At 43.7% G+C, this 18,705-nt stretch overlaps 1 protein-coding gene across 1 annotated transcript in view; it reads right to left on the minus strand.

Annotated features, from left to right (window-relative positions):
• Positions 1-17,886, minus strand: part of LOC138515327 (sodium-dependent phosphate transport protein 2B-like) — a 109,334-nt gene extending 91,448 nt beyond the window's left edge. Inside the window, exons 1-3 of the mRNA XM_069630219.1 lie at positions 17,664-17,886; positions 6,894-7,022; positions 1,383-1,526 (exon numbers count right to left, since the gene is read on the minus strand). Coding sequence (XP_069486320.1) covers positions 1,383-1,526; positions 6,894-7,022; positions 17,664-17,886 — 496 coding nt within the window. The remainder of the gene's footprint in view (positions 1-1,382; positions 1,527-6,893; positions 7,023-17,663) is intronic.
• Between the last annotated feature and the right edge of the window lie 819 nt (positions 17,887-18,705).

Consider the following 18,705-nt stretch of genomic DNA (forward strand, 5'->3'; position numbering starts at 1 on the left):
TGCTGGCTCCAACAACAGAGAGCGTGGCTGGAACTAAAGAAGTGGCTCCTCTGACTCCAGGATTGTATGATCTCTGGAGATGTTGCTCGGTCAGGCAACCCTGCTGCTGCTCCCACACTGACAAATGGCTCCTGCTTATGATATGAGCTGCACCAGTGACACTTTTCAAACAAGCTTAAAAATAGAGAACATTTCTTTTTTTTTTTATTAGGTCACCCTATGATTTCAATATATTCCTGTCCTGATCCGCAGGAAACCAAGATGGTGGGTTTTCACTTCTGAAAAGTCTTCACTCGAGTAATAGATTTTGGGAGAAAAATAAATGATTGCGTTGTTTGGGGGAAAATTGCTCAATGAATTTTTTATTTTTAAAGTACTTAATGGATTTCTGAAAAAAACACTAAAAGAAATCATATCTCACACAATCCGCATCCTCAAAAAAAACACAATCAATCTAGCAGTTTGGACTGCAGGCATGAGCAGAAATTGTGAATTTTCAGAAAATCAAAGCAAAAAGTCAAAATCTTACCACCTTCGCCACTTTATAATGTTTGGACAAGTGGATGGATTTGAACTTAAATATCCAGTGGTTTGCAACTGAGCTGATATAAAATGTACAGGAGGTGAAGGTTATTGATGCACAGGGCAACAGAGTATGTAAGATTAATTACAATGGATAAAAACAATCTATGGTTCTGTTATGTTCAACCAAGGGTGGTATTTTGATGCTAATGGTCGCCCATGAGAATGCTTCATCTTGACCTTCTAGAGTCAAACCTAAGTTGAAAATGTAGGAAGGTGGCAGGGTCTTTTGTAGACATGTTTTGCGACAGTCCTAAACTAACTCACTGTAAAAAAAGGTGTTAGATAGAGACAAACCAGTATTTTATAAAGCGCTACCTAAGTATTCAAGTTAGCTTCTACTCCACTCTACTTACACAAACACTTCTTCTGCCCTTTGTGTCAATAGAGCTATTACAGTATCAACAATCGAAGTATTCAGCCGCTGGAAATCTACGACTAAGACAAATCTGGCCCTTTTCCATGTCACTGCACTCATGGAACTCATGTCCAGGGATCCTGTCTTGTCTTCTTGTCTGCACTGGATCCTTCCTTGTGATTTAGATTTATCCTATTCTGAACGTCTTTATAAGAAGTGCTGCTAATCGGATTATTTGCTTTAGGTTTTAACTGTGTCTTTTACTCCTATGTTGTAAGATATTTCTTGCTTCATAAAATTGTATACACAAAAAAAGAAGGTTTATGAGTGAGATTGTGCTAAATTGAAAAAGCGTTAATGCAAAGCTACTGTTGTATAACTTTGTGCATAAATATACAATTGCATGTAACTATAGACCAACAGCCAAAGAATATTAACTCACATTTCGATGACACCATGCTGACAATGATGGACGAAGATGTGCTGGAGCTTTGTACCATGACTGTCACCAGAACGCCAATCACCAGACCAGCCACCGGGTTGGACAGCACAGAGTGATTCTTGAAAATGTCTCCTGCCGCTTTCCCTATGGAGAAACATCCATTAGTGTAGAGCACTACTTTCCCACATCATATACAAAGATGGGACTTTTTTGATGCAGTAAACACCCAGCTTTAATGCATCTCCAAGATATACCACTTGACAAATCTTTGAATCTTATCATATCATTCTGAACAGGAATTTCGCAAAACAGATTAACGCATACACTTTCTGGGTTGAAGGGAATCACACAGTACGGAGGGCTGCGTATATTGACCACAATTTATGAGGAAAAAATGAATCAAAGATTTTGGTCAACAGGACACTGGACGTCCCTAAAAGGAGGCGGTTGAACACTCCATATTATAATATGGTAAATGCCGGTAACTTCTTGTGCAGGAAGGCAGAATTTGGACTGCTGTGTAATTCTCTGAGGAAAATTGAGGAGGGCTATCTAACGTCAGAAAGACCCACCATATATTCTTATTCCACCTTGGACATTGTTCCTAAGGACAAGTGCCACCTAATGCCAATTGTGTTTTGGTTTATCTCATCGGGAAAAAAAATGGTTGAGTGGCAACATGGAAATGAACCCACTATCATCTAGGGTATTTTTCAGGATTCAATCATGCATATAACAGAGTTTTGTATTTCCTAGTTAATTGTTTCCAGCCTAACATAGCCAGTACCCTATAGGGAAAGTATACCATCAAACACTAATAAGTTAGTAATTCTCTAGCATAAGACATTTCTATTTAAATGGGCAGTGCTAAATCCTTGTTTATTCTGGCAAAGTGAGCCAAGAAAGACATGCTACAACCAGATCTGGGTGAGGCAGCAAGGGGACCTGTGGGCTATGTAAAAGGGTTACGTTTTTAGCTTTGTTTTTAGCTTTGTTATAAAGGTCCAAAAATTGATTTAAGTTCTTAGCAGAAGATCATTGGTGCCAGAGACGGGCAGGCTCTTTCCTAGAAGGATTCTCAGACTGATCGTGGGCATCTGGACATTACAGGCAAATGCTGATTGAAGATACTTAGTGGGTACTAGTCAGTGCTAAATTATAGATCTTTGCTGCACTGAGTATTATTATGCAGGATTTTATGAACAAATGAAAGGAGATTAAGCTAAATCCTGGTGTCAATGGTAGCCAGTCCACGTGAATCAGGGTGGTATATACCCACAACCCTGATGAATGCATTCTGCACCTTGTGAAGGCTGCTCATAAGATTCAGAGCCATCTTAAAGGCCTCTTGTTATCAGCTCTGCATTGATGGAGGCCAGCTGGGATTGGTCTAGGAAGGTCCTTGGCCATCTGAATCAGTGAATATAGTACATTGTGCACCTGATCACTTCTTATATCAGTATTCCATTCCCTGGGAGAGTCGTCAGATCTGGCCCATCTAAGATGCAATGTTTGTAAGACTGACTGTTGCTTCCTAGGGCCTGACATGACCTACCAGAATACTGCACTTTTTGCCCACTGTTGTCCATAGAGTAATCCCAGAAAGTCACTTGAGATTCAGGACCCAATTCTCACCCTGGTCTTATGTACCGAAAGGTTGTTTAAAGGGTTAACAACCTTTTCGGTACTTAAGACCTATTCGGAAGGTAGCGCATTCTTCCGAAGTCGGTAGCAATGCTCCACTTTTGGAATGCATGTGGCGGTTGTTAGGATGGGTTGGAAACCAACCTAGCAACCACCACATTTGTTACCTGGCTTTTTAGAAGGGTATTCTTGTGGCATTCCTCCAGTTTTATATGTGTGCTAAAATCACGCACATATACGGTACCATTTTGGTGCCGTTATACTGGAGGAGTGCCACAAGAAGCCTTGTTTGGTGTATATAGAAGTGTTCATATACAACTGTCTGGTGTATATGAACACTTTCATATACACCAAAGCAAGCAGCTTCAACGTTGCATTCTGCAACGTTGAAGCTGCTTACTTTGGTGTAAATGAATGAACACTTGCATTTGCACCAAAGTGTTCATATACACCGCACGGGTGTATATGAACACTTTCATTTACACCAAAGCCAGCAGCTTCAACGTTGTAGTCTGCAACGTTAAGGCTGCTTACTTTGGTGTAAATGAATGAACACTTTCATTTACACGGGTGTATATGCACACTTTCCCATACACCAAAGTAAGCAGCTTTTAAAGCGTCAGCACAGAGCTGTGTGTGTACGACACTGGTGTGTCACAAACTGACTGGATACCGCCTGTTTTTTGGATTAACAGGTGGAATGCTATTTTTCTGCAGCATTTTTGTTAAATTGCATGAAATTCGAAATTTAACGAAAATGCTCCCAGAAACGGTGTTTGGGAAAATGTTCGTACACACCTGTGTTCTCTGCAACATTTTTGTAAAATAACGAATATGTCATTATTTTACACAAAATGCTGCCGAAGGTTACCAGAGAGATTGATGTAAAGGTGCATATCATCTGAGTAGCAGTGGAAGCTCGCCTTGTGTGCATTGAGCAAGCCAAGTAGTACTTATTTATTTATTTAGAATGTTTGTTCCTCGCTGGCCCTTCCCAGAGGGTCTTCTACATCGTGTTCTTTATGTTTTTTTGCAGACCCCCCTAATTTCCACTCATGTACAGCTGCAAACAAAGGGGGTTTTCGCCAGCATTTTCGTTACATTTCGAATTTCATGCAATTTAACAAAAATGCTGCAGTAAAACAGCATTCCACCCATTAATCAAACAACACAGGCGGAATCCAATCCGTTTGTGACACACCAGTGTCGTACTCTGTGTTGACGCTCAGGACCCCCTGAGAATAAGGGCTGTACCTGAGCGTCAAGAAAAGGCAGAGTGGAGCATGGTGTTTATCATGCTCGCTGCACCTTTTCAGAATCGGGCCCTCGGAGTGCCTTACAAGGTTCAAAGGTGAAAAAGATGGGAAGTGAAGCAGATGTTACAAAATGTTTTCAGGATAGGATAGAAAGATTGGGATAGGGAGGTGGTAACAAAGGAGATGGAGGGGCAGGGTTATGTGTGGGAAACATGTATGTTGTGAGGCTGTTCCTGAAAGTGGTGATGCAGCAAGCCACACACTGGCTCAGTATAACTATTAAATAAACGCCAGGATAAGGAAGAGGTTTGTGAGATCAGCAGTTCATGGAGATTGTTGGAGGTCAAAATGTCCACAGCTTGCATGGATCCAATGAGGATTGGGGAAAGGCGTGTCTGAAACAACATGCCTTTGAGCGTGCCTCAAAAACGAAGACACCCCCTTGATTGCAGTGTTTCAGTGCACTGCACCGTCCGCCAAGCAGTCACTCATCTCCCTTATTACTCACAGAAACACATTTCACTCATGGTTGCTTGGGTGCTATCTGGGGCTCTGAGTTAAAGATTTGTGAGGCGAGGTCATGCAAAGCACAGGGCTGACACCCTGATTAGGGCCAGGTCAAGGATTTGTGCCGCCTCGGTCAAAGAACAATTCCGGTGCACCCTCCACCCATGAAATGCTGGAATATTTGCTGTTTGGGGGGCCAGTCTGATGACTTTGGGGCTACCTCATGAATGCACCTGCTGATAAACTCCACAGGAACAATGTTGTTGGGGAGGGGTGGGGGCGATATGTACCCAAATTTGCACCCTGATCAAAAAATTCAAGCACTTTCCCCAAATATTCCAGGGTTGGACTTAACATTAGTAAATAACACCAGTCTTAGAGTATGTTGGGGAAGGCTTTTTAGGATGCAGGGGAACAAAATCGCCTCACTGGTGACATTTTCCCGGCAACTTTTATCACAGAGGAGTCTTTAAACAGCCACCTAACATTATCTTGCTAGACAAACTCTACCCTCACATTCGAAACTACGTCACAGGCTTTCTCAGTACGCTCATTCGCCTTCGTCATTGTACACAATATACCTATTGTTTTTTGAGAAAATAAAATAAGTTGTGCTCTGTGCTAGCATACACAGAAAGCTCCAATGGTGAGTGCAGCAGCTGTGGGAGACAACACAATTAACGCGTGCCAGGGAAGGTCTGGCGTTTGTGTGTGCGGGTGGGCACTGGATGATCAGAAATCTCTCATGGCGCCCTGTGTTGAATGACAGGCACTTGATTACTAGTAAGTAATGAGGTGACTGGAGGCCTGGGATAACTACCCAGCAAATTCCCCTGCTGCCAGGTTAAGGGCAAGGTGTGTGTTTGTCAAACAGAATTAGTGCTATCTGGCCGCAGAAACTCACATACCGCCAACTAGCCTTGGGGCCTGATTCAGAGGTGCATGTCAAAATGGAAAAGTGCATTCTGACGCATTACGGGAGTAGCGACAGTAAAAGAAACGGTGTCCAGTCAACTCGTCGAAAAAAACTGGTCGACTGCAATTTGGTCGACGCAATTTGGTCGAAAACCAAATGGTCGAATTTTTTTTTTATTTATATATTTATTTTTCGGGTTTTCGTTTAGTTAAAAAAGGGGTTTTTAGAGAAAAAAAGGGGGTTGGGGGGGACCCCCCCAAAAAAAAAAAAAAGGGCTAAAATAAAAAAAAAAGAAAATTTCGACCATTTGGTTTTCGACCAAATTGGTTCGACCATTTGTCTGGTCGACCAATTTTTTTCGACGAAATGTCTGGCAACCAAAAGAAACCCACCAATCATGTGAAGCCGTGATTTACGGCATGCCAACCACCTGACATGTGAGAGGCTGGCAAGGACTGCATTCAGAGGCCAGAACACCCTTCCTGCACCGGCCAAAAGATGCGGACATGGACGGTAGCTTTGGAGGTACCTTTAAACCCCACAGCACCCATTCTCCGGTTCTGTAGACAGCATTTCTCAGACTGCAGCACCACGTTTCTAGTTCAATGAAAGTTTAAGAGAACTTTCCTGAATTAGAAAAGTGGCATTCTTAGGGGGAATGCTCGCTAAGCCACTGGAGCACATGTCTCCCCTGCAAAGGTAGATTATAGCAGCTTTTACTGCTGGAAAGCACGACATTTCCCCTCCAGTATTTCCACCCACCTCAGAATGATGGTGCTGGAAACTGGAGGGGAGAATGGCGACTTTCCAGGATATATTTAGCACAGGCTCTGGATCAGGGCCCTTGTTATTTGTTAGAGTCTGAGCAGTGAATGTGCTTATAACCTTTTCCTGCAGTCGTTAGTTCATGTCCGCATCTCCTTAGAACCTTATGGCCGTTGTTGTGTTCCTTATCTTGTTTGTGTTTAATGGGGTTCCAGAACCTATCCAGGTTCTGGAACCAAACAGTAGTTGGAGCTGAGCCGAGCGGTGTGCCTGTTGCTTGCTCCGCCTCATCTTAAGAAATTAATCTTGTTCACGCTCACTGTATGTGGCTTCAATCCCTATAGCCACCAAAAGGTGGAGATAAGGAAAACGGTCAACAGTCTGCATCTATGGGCTTAACTGTGGAGAGAAGAGAGTGCCTACCTCCTACCAGCTGAAAGGCGGAGCTCAGGACATCCAAGGAGCAGACGAAGAGATACAGCAGCCCAACCAAGATGAAAAACTTTCCGATGGAACGGAGCGCCATAATGATCCTCCCTCTCGTGTCCAGTTCTGCAAAATACGCACACATTAGCCACTTTTATCTTTGAAGCGCACAGAAGGGCCAGGCAAGCAGCATGAGACTATACAGACAATCGCCACAAAATATGATATATTTGCAAAATCAGGTCAGGAAATTAGTCAGAAAGCATTTCCATAGATAATTCTAGGGCTTGTTATTTAACCTTACTTTTTCCGTAAGTCAGAAATCTGGCCTGATTCTCCCTTGAGTTTTCTGTTTACTCGATACAGGTTACAAGGTGACCTTTCATGACTACAACTGCGTAGAGGAAAAGGGGATGGGGGCCTCAGCCCAGAATAATGACTCTGGCTCTGCTAACTTTCACGTGAGGAAAACTCATGCCTGAGCTTCAGAGTCCTAATGAAAAACGAGTGCCTCTGAAAAAGCGAGGAGATTTTACATGCAGCCCGCCACGGGCAGCTTGGATGAACCCTCGCAGGACATCCAATTGAGAAAGGGCTATTAAGAATGTAGCCCAACTAGTTGTAGATGGTAGACATCCAACCAGAAAATATTGTTGTAAGGACCGCAATTAATTCAGCACAACAGCATTATCACAATTATACATGTCAGTTCGCCAAGTAGGGGGCATTAAATTAGGATCTTTGAAGACAAGTCAACTGGCGCAAATTGCCGCATTCAAGAGTCGTTTAGATGATCATTAAGGATACAGAACCTATGTCATATATTATCACCAAATACTCATGTTATGTAGTTACTTGCCCATGTCAAAGCCTTGATAAGGACCGTATAGGTCGAAACACGTGTCGGCTGGGGCACATTATATCGTTTGTGTACATGTATGATGATTGAGATTTGATTTGCAATGACTGTAAGTCCAACCTGTACAATAAAGTACACGTATGTGTGTATGGATCTGAACAATTAATACTGGTGTGTAGTATTTAACAAATTTGTAATCAGTTTCTGCAGCTATCCGAATAAATCACTATCTCTAATACACTATTTATTTATTTTACTGGGCATTTGTAGGGCGCTTATACATCAAGAAATTGTGTTTCAAAGGACAACAGGGCAAAGGGAAGGGAACATGGGAACAGCAAGACAATGGAATAAGATAACAGTGACTAGCAGAATACAGAAGCGGCCCAACTAGGCTTTGTGAACATTCGGAGTGTGCAAGTGCAGGCGGAGAGAAGGGACAGGGGAAGGGGCTAAGTGCTAGAGGTTCCACAGAGGGGTAAAGTGCCAGAGAACCAGTTGCAGGACAACAGTTAAGTGCCAGAGAACTGGTTGCAAAGGCAACAGGTAAGTGCCAGTCAGTGACCACTTGGTGGAAGCAGGGTCACCAGCCAATACAATAAATGCAGGCCTGTGAGACATCATAGGCCAGTGGTGTCCTAAGGCAAGTGCAGAGGAACAGAGGATGCTGCGGTTGATTGGACAGAAGGCCAGGACACATAAGGGCTCAGGCCACCAATCACATCGACTTTGTGGTTTAGCAAGGGAGTGAGAGCGGGAAGGAGGAGGAGAAGAGGAAAGTCTTGAGGTGCTTGTGGAATTTGAGGAGATCCGGCTAAAGACAGAAAGGGGGAGGCTTTTCCAGAGAAGGGATCCAGCCGAGGAAAGCGAACGGCTGCCGCTTTCTGCTTAGAGAAGCGCTTGACAGGCAGAGAGTTGGAGCCAGAGGATCGGAGGTATTTGTAAGTAAAGTATTTGGTGACAGTAAGTTGCAGATATCGTGGTGCCTGGCCCCAGACAGCCTGATGGATGATGCAGAGGGATTTAAATTCGATTCTTGCAGCAACTGGTAGCCAGTGGAGAGATTTGAGGGCTGGAGAGATATGGTCATTGTGCCACAGGCTAAGTGTAAAGACTGGACGGGGTATGTGTACTTCTGCCCTCTACATGGCTGGGTGAGGGCACAGAACACCCCAGACAGGGCTCTCAATTTGGTAGTAATGGACGTTCAACCGGGCTTAAGCTTTCCGGAGGGGATGCAGGCTGGTTCTTAAGTACAGCGTTTGCCCAAAGCCCACACAAAAGAGTGTCCACACACTATGTTAGGTGATAACACAGCTTCTTTATATAAAATAAGGTTTTTGCCCCTACCAGTATATATATATATATATATATATATATATATATATATATATATATATAATAACACTTTGTACTTGGAATACTTATTCAAAGAATGGCAAATATATAGACTCTCTTTAGACTAGATATACAGTTCTGTGTTAAGATCCCCCTACCTAAGCAACCTGTAAAGGAAATGTTATTGAGTAACGTATCTTGTCTTTTACAGCCCAGTCCAATAATATTCAATAACCTTCTGCTTTCTTTAAAAGGTTCTGCCATCCCAAAGTACCTGAGAGGCCACAGAAGAACAGGATCCAAGATGAATCTGGGACCCCTGAGTGACTCCTGACACTAGAAGATCCTCACAGTACCTTTGGTGCCGTCGCAGGCAAAGTGGCAGAGTTTCTTGGTTTCACTCCTCGATTCCCTCCGAAGATGGACCCCCTTGGAAGAAGGACGCACTCTTTCTGAAGTGCAGCAGTTTTACTCTTCGCGGTGCTCTCCTTTGGTCAACTTTTTCTCTGACTGTAGACGTCCTGTGAGGATGAAACTTGCTGTGGGCTCCTTAAAGGCTTGGTGGGTGAGAGTAAGACTGCTGAGACCCTTCAATGACTTCTGGTGGCAACGGGTGCATAGGTCATTTTTGGTGTCGGGTTTCAGAATATTGCGGTTTTTCGTCTTTCAGTTCTTCGGGGCTGCAGCTGCAACATGTACCTCTGGATGGCTTCTTCAACCTGGACTAGACCACTGTAGTGGTCCCCAGACTCTCACCAAGTCTGGACCCTAGGGACATCTTTGTTAGCTTCTGTTGATGGGAAACCCACCGAGGGACCTTCCTCAGCACCAAGTGACTCTGGACTCTCTCCTGTGGGAAAAGTGGTCAGTGATGATGGCAAGGATGTCCTTTAAAATGTCCTTAAGCAGTATGGAACTTTCCCAGCTACGGGTGTCCATCAGCACTATGCCAGGGTACCCCCACTTCTGGGTGGTAGACAGCAACAGCTTCCAGCGGACATTTAACACACATCCGGACCCTGGGAGACACCAATGGACTTCTTTGACTCGAGATGTCCGGTCACTCCTCTTCAGGACTCACGAAGGCCCCTACTACATATGGCAGGCATAAAGGATTGGCTTTCCAGGGCACTTCAGATGACAAACATCAGTTGCACGATGGTCCTTCATAGCTCTGGGAGAGGTCTCCTTTGCAGGTCCTCTCTGGATCAGTCCATGGGCGACACAACAGCTTTTGTATTACCGTGAAGAAATTGCAGCAGCAGACTTCTCCAGATTCGACTTCAGCTTCTGAACAAAGTGTTAAGTGAGAGGTCTCCTGATACACACATCTGTTCCCCATTCAATCTGGCTGAGCCAGGCTCATTCAGCCAATCACACAGAAGGGCTCAAAGGCATTGAGGCCATTCACTCCACCCAGTCACCCATAACAAGGAATGTGGATTGTGGTAAGGAGCCAGATTTTCAGCACACTACATTGCATTCATGTCAGTTCTAATCAGGGCTATCTCATTCACACACAGAAACCAGACACCCAAGGGTGTACCCACAACACACAGCCCCTGGGAAGGCTCCGGTCAGTCTGACGGGAGGTTGCCCCAGAGCCATATATGGTTTTTCCACCCAACAGCCATTCAGGAGGAAGGGAAAGAGTCAGGGCTTCACATCACCTTGGGAAACAAGGTAAAAGGCAATAGAAGCCAAGAGGCTACATTGGCCATCTTGCCTTTGTGTAGGAATCCATTGATTCCTATGGCAGGGCCTGGGTATCCCAAAATGGAGGATACTCAGAGCCACTGCCAAGTCAGCATGTAGCTGCCACCAGCTCATACCCTGCTCTTTAGGTAACACACAGGTGCCCAAAAACACACGTAAGAGCTACAAGGGTATCCCATGGGTGTTGTTCACCAAAAGATAAAATGAAGAGCTGCACTGCCAGAGGTCGAGTATGGACCACAGTGGCCGAAAACATAAGGAAAACACACACACAGAGAAGTGGTAGGCCAATGACTAGGAGACCCTGTCCCTCCATAAGGCATTTCCAGCATCACACCAAGGATACGTCTTGTATCCCTATTTTGGATTTGCTGGAGGGGGCGGAGAGAAGAAGAAGGTAGATTAAGGAAGAGGCAGTTGCAAAAGTCCAGCATGGAGAGTACCAGAGCTCTGGAGACATTAAGCCTCTGGGGAAAAGTGAGGAAAGGGAGGATGCCCCTGAGGAGGAAAAGTTGGAAATTGGCTCTCTAGCAAAGGTTCAGGATGTGAGGAATAAAAGAGAGCAAGGAGTCAAAGATAACACTATAACTCTAGTATAACCTAAGTGCACTCATATGCATGGGTAGACTCTCGACAGTACACATTAAAGGAAGTGTTACTCAATACATATATGACAATGACAGACAATGCTCAAAGCTGTCCAATAATCACAGATGTGAAAGTACTCATAGTCCATGTGTTTTAAGAGTAATGAAGCAGGAGGTGTGGTGTGTACCAATCAAGCACACGTATACAAAATGATCAATACCAATAGTTGTGGCTTTGGTATAGAGAACGTAAATGCATTTGATTTGCATTGACATCAAAAGGCCATGTACACACGCTTAACATCAAAACTGTCGAATCCTTCCAGATCTTTAGGAAGCAGGTCATCAACTGGCTTCTAAACAAAGAATAACGCCATTAACACCAGACCTTGCGGTAACTGGCTTAGACACTGTATTTATATTGAAAACTGTATATTGTACGCATTTGCTCTTGTTTACTGATCACTGTATATATATGTATATATTATAAACTTGTACGAAGTATGCAAAACTAAGATACTTCTCAACACTGTAACCAAATTCTTAAGTGCACTTCTACCTCTGGGTTTGGAGCGCCATACAAATATAATAAACAAACAAACAAACACACACCATTTGGTGGGTTTTGCCATGAAATACCCAGGTGCTGCTCCCATTTGCGGGGTCTGCTGCCATATTCTCTGTTACTCAAATCAAACGCATGCTTTTCTATCCTATGCCAAACACTGTCATAAAAAGCCAGAAGTTCAAGCCATTGCCATGCACCGCCATGAAAATAATAGGTTTCTACACCTTTGCTATCATTTAGGCACCTACACCATAAGCATGAAACAACATATGGCACACTATGCCATCATTTGCCAAGCATCACGCACCCAGCTACGTTCAGCTGATATATCATTGTCATTTTGTAATATACTCAACTCCATATCATGACCACATTACAGTATGCCCCGATAGCACTTTATTATCAGTCTCCATTGTGCACGTTTAGCACAGCATGGCCAGAATCTGTTGTACCAAGTTGTCACATCCTACCTTCATCCAATTCAGTCCAGTTAGTGCAACATGAGCATAGTATATTATGCTCTGTAAGTACACCATGCTCAGATTGCATAATTTCACCTGTGATCAGGCTGCATCTGGCTCAGTATGCAGAGCATGACCGATAAAACATAGTGCCAGTTGGCAGAGCATGGTCAATTTATATTAAGTTAAGAGAGCACATCAGGACCAGTGAATGATATATCCATTTTGCAATGCAAGGGCAGATTCAATTATGCCCACTTACCACAGCCAGGACTGATCCTATTATACCCAGATAACACTGAAAGGTCTGATCCCATTATGTGCACTGTTAGGACAGTTTTCTAAAGTCCAGCTAATGGCTTCATAAAACCATACATCTCAGGCAGTATATATAAATCCACTCTTAGTATAAGGCTGTACCACCTGAGAACATTACATAGCACAGACAGAGCAGCCATACTTATCTCCGGAGGGGGAGAGGGCTGTAGCTTGGTACAAAGAAACAATAGCATGCATGTGGTCCAAAGAAACACTGAAACACGATGTATTGTAAAAATAAAGGGTTTCTTTAAATACAAGTAGACCAAGATAATTCTTTGGTAAGTAAGTACTATAACATCATATAAACACAATTATAAAAAACAACTCAATGTCTATGGTCTGCAAACCAAGGAATAACCTTATTTAGAGGAGAAAGAAGCAAGTCAAGGTGAGTCTGACCCAAGGTTGTACATTCAGGATAGTGATATACTATTCTTGGGGAATAAGACCAGGTTAGATATACTTTTAAAATTCAATCAGTATTTCAAGGGTAGTTGACCCCGAGAGTCATGCAGTGACACTCAGTTATGAAATCACACAATAAACCAACCCTGTTACAAGTATACACCTTGCAACATTACTTTTTAGAACTCAGTTTAGAGCTAGTAAAACAACTCATATACTTTCTGGAGGGGCCTTAAGCTACTCTATGATACGGTTGAACACATATTGTATCCCCCTGACACTCCACATAAGGTGGGGTGTGCTGGCTCACTATAAAAAATTTAGTTCACCCAAGAAATAATAAGATCATTAAAAAAGAAGCCACTGCATTTAAAATGTTGTGTGCTGCCATAGTATATTACAGTCAGTCCAAAGAGATAGGATACTATAACTCCAAGCATACACTATGGAGAGACATAAAAAGGTCACCCATAAAAAAGAGTAAAAGACTAGGTGAGCAGGGAAAAGGATTCACACTTGCATGGGGACAAGGTAAAATAATTACCATGTCCAAGCAAAACATTCTGGGATTGACACAGGTCATGAAGATTTGCCATAAATATGACAATCTTACCCAACAATCACCTAGCACAAGAACCATTTGCATACAGCCAAGTTTACACAGAGTATCCAGAATCAATCACGCCCAATTAGCAGCCCAAGGCACATTGTATTCTGTGAAATTAGCAGAATATGGTCAGATTCCATGATGCCCAGTTATCACAGCAAGAACACATTCATTAAGAAAAGTCAGCACTCCATATCTGGTTAATATTGGGCCCATGGTGCACATCACAGCCACAACCCATTATGACCAGTTAACCCACACATGTCTGTTTCCATTATGCACAATATGCACAGCAAATCCTGATTCGATATAGCACTTAGTAGAGCATGCATAGTTATATTATTTGCAGTTGGCACAGCAACTGTGGGTTTCATTCTGTCCAGTTAGAAAAGCATTGCCTAAATCCATTAGTACAAGTTGGCACATCAAAGCCTTATACCATTTGATCCAGTTGCTACATACTGACCAAATCCAATATGACCCTTTATAACATTAAGAACACATTCTGCCATTTAAAATAAGTACAACGCTTGTTCCAATAACTGAAGTAAGCACACAAATACCTTATTAATTATATCAAATTAACTTGAAACGTTCAGAGTCCATTAGGGTCCATTATATAGCAACACCACATTTCATAGGCCCAAATTGCATAGAATGTCAGGATCCACAGCAAGTAATGATTCCATGTTGCATTATAAGCACCACAAGGCCTGATTTCATTATGTGAAGTTACCATAGCAAGTTTGCATTCAATTATAGATACTTATTCAATTAGGCCACGTTAGTACAGAAAAACATGGATTCGATTATGCTCAATTCAACGACCAAACCCACATTTTCTTATGCATAACAAGCAAAGCAAGGCCTGATGTCTAAGTCCAATAAGAAGATCAAGGGCATATATTCAATAAGCCTAATTAGAACAGAAAGGTCATATTCAATTATGCACAGTGAACACTGACAGCCTTTTTTACATTATATCCACTCATCCCTACGAGGCCTCGCTAAATTATGCCAGTTTGCGCAGGAAGGACTGATTTTCTCTGTGCAGATAGCGTTGCAAGGCCAGATACCTTTGTGGCCAGTAAACATTCCAAGAATAGATACCATTGTGTCCAATTTGCACTGCAAGGCCGGATATCATAGCGTCCATGTAGTACTGCATGGTAATATTCCATTATGACCAGTGAGATCTGCAAAGCTCATTCCATAATGCCAGATAGTACCAAAAAGTCTGATTCTCCTATGCCCAGACATCAGTCCAAGACCTAATTCCGTAATGTCCAGCAACGCCAAATTTCATTATGCTCAGGTAGCATAGGAAATCTGATTCTATCAGAGCCAGTTATCATGGAAAAACCCAATTCCATTAGGATAAATCAGTGCTGGAAGGCCTGATGATTCAAGTATGCCCAGTATCCACTGGTGGGAGACAGCCTGTGTGTGTGGGGAATTCTGATGGTCGCTATTTTCTGGTGCTCTAGCACTTTCATGGAGTCAGCATTGGACAGGAGCGGAGCATTGATGTACCGCGCAGACTTTGATAGACGATTCAGGGAGAAGAGTGTATCCGGGGGAGAACAAGGATTTTCGAGCTACATGTTCCTAAATTCTCCAGTACCTTGCCTCTCTTTCTCATCCTTGCTCTCAGTGACAGCATGGTCAGAGATGTTGGAGATGCATGTGGAGAATGGACATGTTGAAACAACATGTCCATACTCTCCCTCCCTCGAGCCTACTTCTGCAGGAGTCTGTCCTGATAAATCCTGGGTTTACTACACTGTCTTGTAGCCATTGCTAGATTTGACTTTTGTGGACTTTATTGATTTACGGTGCATCACCCTTTCTCATGGTGGCCCTGAATCACGCTGTTGCCATCTTCATCTTGTATCCAGGCTTGCAACATTGTGTTACTACTGACTTCTGCAATTGTATTTGCTCTCCCCTCTTTTTGACTGCTTACTCTCTGTTCTATCCTCCTCTCCCTTTCTCCCTTTTCCTAACTCCTGCCCTCTTCCCCTTACTTTCTTCTACGCACTTAATCTATCAGAATTGCCCCTGGACCTAGTATGTTAGCATCTTCGTCTGTCTGATCCCCCTTACTTGTTTTTTTCCTCTCCCAACCCTCTAGTGCTGTCAGAAATGTTGTCAGGCCTAACACGATAGTCACTTGTTTTGTTCCTCCCCTCCCTTTCTGCACCCCTCTCCCTCACCTCTTGTTTTTCTCCGGCTCTACCAGAAATGTTGCCAGGCCTAGTACAGTAGTCGCCTGTCTGTTTCCATTTCCTCCCCACTCTCCCCCTCCCTTCCTTATCTATGTCTTAGCTCTCGCACTATCTGAAATGTCGTCAGGCCGAGTACGATAGGTAACTTCACATCATTACTGTTCACGGTCTGTAAGAATGTCAGTGTATTTTCCCCTGTGCCCTCCCTTGTCTTGAAGTGCTTTGAAACCCATTGGGGGTCATTACGAGGTTGGAGATAAGGGATTACCGGCACCAGTAAGGACACCGGTGCCGGTAATCCCTTACCACCCTATTCCGATGTCCCTTAGCGGGTCCCTTCCTTAACGTCTGGTTTTACCAGGCGTTATGGAAGGGACCCGTTAAGGGACTTCAGAGCTAATAACGGTACCGCAAATTGCAGTACTGTTATTAGCTCCATCCCCATTCCCATTGAGCCCTATGGGGGCTCGAATGGGAATGGGGAATGGTTCCCGGAATGGGGACTTACCGGGTCCTCCAAGATTGGAATGACCCGGTAAGTCCCTATTTCGGGAACCCAGACCCGGAATGCGGTAAGGGGTAGCCATGGTGCTAGTAGCACCATGGCTACCTCCAACCTCGTAATGACCTCCATTGTGTATAGGCGCTATATAAATAAACTATCATATCATATCACAACGCACATGCTCTGCCTGTGTGCAGGGACCGGAAGTGCAGCATGCCTGGGCTCTCAATATCTCCTCTTCGTCCCTGTCCACATTCAGCAGCAGGCCTTTCAAAGCAGTCCGGGGTGGGTAGCCAAGGAGGCAAAAGCAGGGATGCCGTGCTCCGCTCCAGCCACCGGTTCTCCATCTGCATTCCGGGGCATTGTGTGACGGGTGGATCCTTCACATGGCGTCGCGCAACACAGCACGAAATGCACAGGAATCTAGCACTTAGGAGTGCAGATCCCCGAGCAGATATGGTTTCACCAATAGCAATGTCTGGCTGTTGGTGGTTTTGGACCTCCAATCAGTCACAACGAAATGTGGGAAAACACGTTGCTGTCAGGCATTGCTTTTAGAAAGTGCCAGGATTTAAATGCTTACCTACTCTAAGCTTCCGATTCAGAATTGTTGTTTTTACACTCATTATGGGCAAGACAGCATTTTAAACGTTTCTGGGTTTTTAGGGGATCTAGAATGTGTGTGTTTTTTGTACTGGTTTTCTGATAACCTTTTGTGTATTGGTGCAGCTAAGTCAGCTCTCTACGTGGAGATGATGAAGTTGATAGTAGCGTCCTGGCTGCGTCCTGTCATAAGGGGAGTGATGTGTGCCACTATCAGTCATCCCTGCCTCGCTTAAGCACACAGCTGGATGAAGTGATGCTTTATGTGCTCGCTCTGCAGAGTGAAGTATACATCTAGTTTCAATGATAAAATGGCACTGCTGACATTTCTCTCAACTTCTCCCTAACTCCATGTTAATTAAAAAAAAAAGCTTTCAGAGAACACCTCTTCATCTTTTCTATACTTATCAAGGTGCAATGTTACTGGCATACCCCATGTTACAAATAGTAAAAGCCATTTTTTCACACCGTATAAATGACAAACATTTCATCTTCATAAAGAGCCATGTTGTCTTATTTGAAAGCTCACAAAAGAAGGGCCTGGCAGCTTAAAATGAATGTGTGAGTACCTGACCACCTGGGCCCTGTGCTTTGCAGTTCTGGCATGTCCCATGGGTCTACCGGTTCTTCCTCTCGTGGGTCCCCTTCGCCTGCTGCATTATTGACCAAGGAAAGGGTGGAATAGGCCGGCGGCAGTGCCTTCTCGAGTTCCGGTGGAGACTTGCTGTCTGCTATAGAGAATAGTGACAGGGAGACATTAGCGTGAGGTGGACAGAAATCACAGCAACACATTGCCGTACGGCTCCCGCACGCTGATACTTGCCATAGGGGTTTGCGATGCCATTTGCGGTTTTTGATTTGGGGCCAGGGATTTCCAGCTCTGGTAGAGGTGCCATTTTCTGCCATGGAGAGATCAAACACAGTGGGTCAAAACAAGGCAAAAGCAGAGTAGGGCTGTATGCAGAAACTGTACAAGTCATCACCTTTTTTCATTTCAGAACGCAAACAAAAATAAAAAGCCCATATAGAGAAAAGGAGGCAGCACTTCAGACAGCATTCTCTAAAATAGCAGAGCAAGGCCCGGGAAAGAGAAAACCTACAAGCACAGCCCACAAAAAATGCCCATAGCCCTGAATCCTAGAGCTCCTTGAGACATCCTCTTTGGGTTTTCCCAATTTAGGAATGATATAATTATAATTATTATTATTGGTTATTTATAACGCGCTTAATAGAAGCTGTGTTGCTCCGTGTCCTCTTGTTTACAAGGCGAACCCGTTGCCCTGAGCTATCCTCCCGAGGAAGCATGAGTTATCGGATCAATACCCTCTCACTTGGAGCAAATTACCCACAAACACAGAAAATTAATATTATCATTCTTTCCAAAAAGCTCAACTTTTTCCTCTACCTCTCTGTGCATGGGGCGCAGCAGCAAAAGGTACACACAATTCAGACAGCAGCACTCATAGCGTCCCTTCCCTCGCCACCTCCTTAAAGCTGTTGATACAGCGAATCAATTCTTAGGTTAGTGAAATACAGGGCGATGGTAAGTGCACCAGTGTTATATATATTTACATCTCTGTTTTGCTCATGTTAAAAAGGTCAACGTCAAGA

Source organism: Ambystoma mexicanum, chromosome 6q, assembly GCF_040938575.1.
Source record: "Ambystoma mexicanum isolate Mex_15411 chromosome 6q, UKY_AmexF1_1, whole genome shotgun sequence".
NCBI lineage: Eukaryota > Metazoa > Chordata > Amphibia > Caudata > Ambystomatidae > Ambystoma > Ambystoma mexicanum.